General features: G+C 44.4%; 1 protein-coding gene across 1 annotated transcript in view; it reads right to left on the bottom strand.

Moving 5' to 3' along the window:
- The window catches only part of CUNH16orf78 (chromosome unknown C16orf78 homolog), a 34751-nt gene that overhangs the window by 24175 nt on the left and 6720 nt on the right, over positions 1-3856 (bottom strand). The window contains exon 2 of the mRNA XM_007947858.1: positions 2023-2139. Coding sequence (XP_007946049.1) covers positions 2023-2139 — 117 coding nt within the window. The remainder of the gene's footprint in view (positions 1-2022; positions 2140-3856) is intronic.

Genomic DNA, 3856 nt, shown 5'->3' with positions numbered 1-3856 from the left:
AAAGTGAGGATGACTTGAAGCACTTACTGATGCAGATTGAAGACTACAGTCTGCAGTATGGATTACACCTCAATATAAAAAAAAATGAAAATCCTCACAACTGGGCCAGTAAAAGGCATCATGATAAACAGAAAAGACTGAAGTTGTCAAAGATTTCATATTACTTGCTTCCACAATCAACACCAATGGAAGCAGTAGTCAAGAATCAGATGATGATGTATTGCACTTGGCAAATCCCCTGCAAAAGACCTCTTTCAAGTGCTGAAGAGTAAAGATGTCTCCTTGAAGACTAAGGTGCACCTAACCCAACCCATGGTATTTTCAATCACCTCGTATGCATGTGAAAGCTGGACAATGAATAAGAAAGACCAAAAAAGAATTGATACTTTTGAGTTGTGGTGTTGTCGAAGAATGCGGAAAGTACCATGGACTGCCAGAAGAACTAACAAATCTGTCCTGGAAGAAGTGCATCTGGAATGCTCCTTGGAAGCACCTACTTTGGTCATGTTGTCAAAAGGGACCACTCCCTAGAGAAGGATATCATGCTTGGTGAAGTGGACGGTCGACAAAAAAGGGGAAGACCCTCAACAAGATGGATTGACACAGTGGCTGAAATGATGGGCTCAGGTATAGCAAGGATCGTGAGGCTCACACAGGACGAGGCAGTGTTTTGTTCTATAATACATAGGGTTGCTATGAGTCAAAACCAACTTGACAGCACCTAACAACGACAACAAGAGGGAAACTATACTTCCTGCAAAATCTTCCTGTAAATCTGTAACTGCTCTGAAAAATAGTCTATTGATTTAGAAAAGAGAGCTCTTGTGGCATAGTCTAAATCAATAGACTAAGGCATTTGACTGCTGACTAGAAGGTTGGTGGTTCTCCCCCACCAGCCACTCCAGAGGAGGAAGACTGGGCAATCTACTTCCGTAAAGATTTACCGCCGCAGGAACCCAAAGGAGGTCTCTATGAGTTGGAATCGACTTGATGGCAATGAGTTTGGTTTTTTTTTTTTTTTTTTTTTTTGGGTTAAGCAGTAATAACTAAATGGTGTTTCCAAACCACTAATAAGGAAAATGCCCACTTGCCCATTGAGTCCTAGAGTGAGATGGTTGCTATGATAAGTAGAAATTGAGAGGACAGAAAACTATCATTGATTTAGTTCAACTCAAATGACTCTCCTAATCTTACTATTAGTGTTGTCTAGAATCAGCTGAAAAAAATAATCTCACTTGGATAAAAATTACTGAGATAGTTTAATAAAGGTGTTAAGTGCACCTATTTTAAAAAAGCAGCCAACATGAATGACCCTTGAAAACATTACACTGAGTGAAATGTTAATCATAAACAGTCAAATATTATATGACCCTACTTATATGAAATACCTAGAATAGGCAAGTGTGTAGACACCAACATTTATTCATGGCTACCAGGTGGATACGAGGGAGGGGGAAAGAAAGACACAACACTTAGTAGACACTAGTTTGTGTTACGGGTGATGGGAAAATTCAGGAACAGTTCATGGTGATGGTTAAACAAGAGTAAACAACAACAAAATACAAGCAAATCAACAAACAAAAAAACTCACTGCCATTGAGTTAATTCCAACTCATAGTGATCCTATAGGACAGAGTAGGACTTCTCCATAGGGTTTTCAAGACTGTGAATCTTTACAGAAGCAGACTGCCACGTGTTTCTCCCATAGAGTGGCTGGTGGGTTTGAACTACCGACCTTTTGGTTAGCAGCTGAGTGCTTAACCAATGCACCACCAGAGCCCTCTTGGACAACATAGTGAACTTAACTAATGTCATTCAACTGTACATGTGAAGATTGTGGAAATGGCAAATGTTTTGTTATCTGTACATTTGCACAATAATAATAATGGCCAGACACTGTGAGGAATAGGTAACCCTTCTAAATACAGAGAACTTAAAGGGAGTCAGGTGTTGACTCTATGGCAGTTAACAACACCGACACCAAATAGGGGAGGTGGGGTACAGTGGGAAGGACTGTATTACCTGCCCAGGGAAAAGCACCTGGTGTTTTCCTCCCTGATGCTGTTTCAAGATGCCTTTTTTCTTTTCTTCTGTCCCACTTGTCTTAGGAACAGTTGCCACTTCCTTGGGTTTGTTCTTCTGAAAAGACAAGGAAGGAGAGCCTTGTAGCCACCCTGAAGGGCACAGACCACCCTCTGCTCCATGGAAGAAGGTGTCGACACCAGTTGAGGAAAAAGCTCTCTGGTGGCCCTCCCTCTGGAGCCTGCTGTCGCCACACTCTGGTACTCATGTCCCCTCACTTTTCCTCTGCATCTAGCATTCATGCACAACCAGAATGACTGTCTAAACCCCAGACCTCCTCTGTCCTTTCCACCTTAGAATCTGTCATTAGCACCCTGCCACACTCCACATAAGGCCCATTCTCCAGCCTGGTTGGAATTCCTTCTGGCCTGCACATGGCCTTTCTGGCTGTGACCTCCAATCTGGAACCACTGGAAGGCTGACCTGTCTTCCATTAGGCCCTGCTTGTTCAGACCTTTGGGCCCTTGCAGTGTAGTGAATTACTTTTCTAGCCATAAGTCTTTGTAAACTCTGTGGTGGAATTTGCTGTGAGCAACTGAGGAGCTCCTGATTATAAATATTATCCACCTGGGGTATTTCTGTTGGGTGCAACACAAAGCAATGTTCTGGAAAGTTCCTGCTCTCTCTCAGGTGTTAGAATTATGATGTTATAATTGGTTGGTTTTTCCACTCTGCTGGGCTCAAAAGGCCTCTTAGAGGCAGAACCCTCTCTCTGACCTTGAGCTGAGGAAGACATGTTGCTGAGAAAGAGACATCAACAGACATGCACTACTGAGAAAGAGACAACGAGAGACATGCACTGCTGAGAAAGAGACACGCGTTTCTGGGAAAGAAACTGAGAGAGGCTGTTGGGTGAGAGACAGTGGGCTGGGAGAGAGGCTAAACATTGTTCCTGAACTTGAATTGTAGCCTGGTACTTCCCTAATAAACCCCATAATCTGTGAGTTCTGTGTGGCCAATGCAGTGAATTATTGAACCCAGGAGAGAGGTGGTGACTGCTTTGGGAGGAATGGTTGGTGAAAGGGCTGGAGGGAGGCAGCACGTCTGGCCTCGCAGGAATAGGCCTTGGGTTACTGATGGTGATTCTGTCTTCCTCTTGTGGGGCTAGAGGAAGTCAGAAGATGTGGCCCTCCTTGCCCTTTTAGCAGCCCTTGTCCATCCAGAACTCTGTGTCTCTTCACCCCACATCCACCCTAGCCTGCCTTCCAACAGTCTCTCAAAACTCAAAAAAAAAAAAAAAAACCCTCAAGTCAATTCCGAATCACAGTAACCTCCATTGGTTTTCCAAGGCTGTAAATCTTTACGGAAGCAGACCACTGCATCTTTCTTCTGTGGAGTGGCTGGTGGGTTCAAATCACTGACCTTTTGGTTAGAAGCCAAGTGCCTTAACCACTGCACCACCAGAGCCCCTTTCCTAGAGTCTCTAGTCAAATGAATCTTGCCTTTCTCTTTTCCCAGGTACTTCTTGCAACTCATCAAAGAACTGAGCACACAATGCCCAGAGAGGAGGCAGGAAGGAAAGTCTCACCTGGGGTCCCCAGGGCCCAGCATTTGGAAGAACCCAGAAGGGATGCATTAAGGGGTGGGGCAGCCAGGAAGCATTCATGCTAATCTATGAATGGGAATGGGGAGAGCTGAAGCAATGAGATGGAGAAAATCATATCAACCTGATCTCCTTTCAGGAGCTCTGGTAGCACAGGGTCTAAGGCACTTGACTGCTAACCAGAATGCTGGTGGTTCAAACCCACCAGCCACTCCTCAGAAGGAAGGTTGG

The sequence above is a fragment of the Orycteropus afer genome, unplaced genomic scaffold (assembly GCF_000298275.1).
Source record: "Orycteropus afer afer isolate SDZICR_OR568_19922 unplaced genomic scaffold, OryAfe1.0 scaffold00009, whole genome shotgun sequence".
Classification (NCBI taxonomy): Eukaryota; Metazoa; Chordata; class Mammalia; order Tubulidentata; family Orycteropodidae; genus Orycteropus; species Orycteropus afer.
This window is presented reverse-complemented; position numbering and strand designations above follow the sequence as displayed.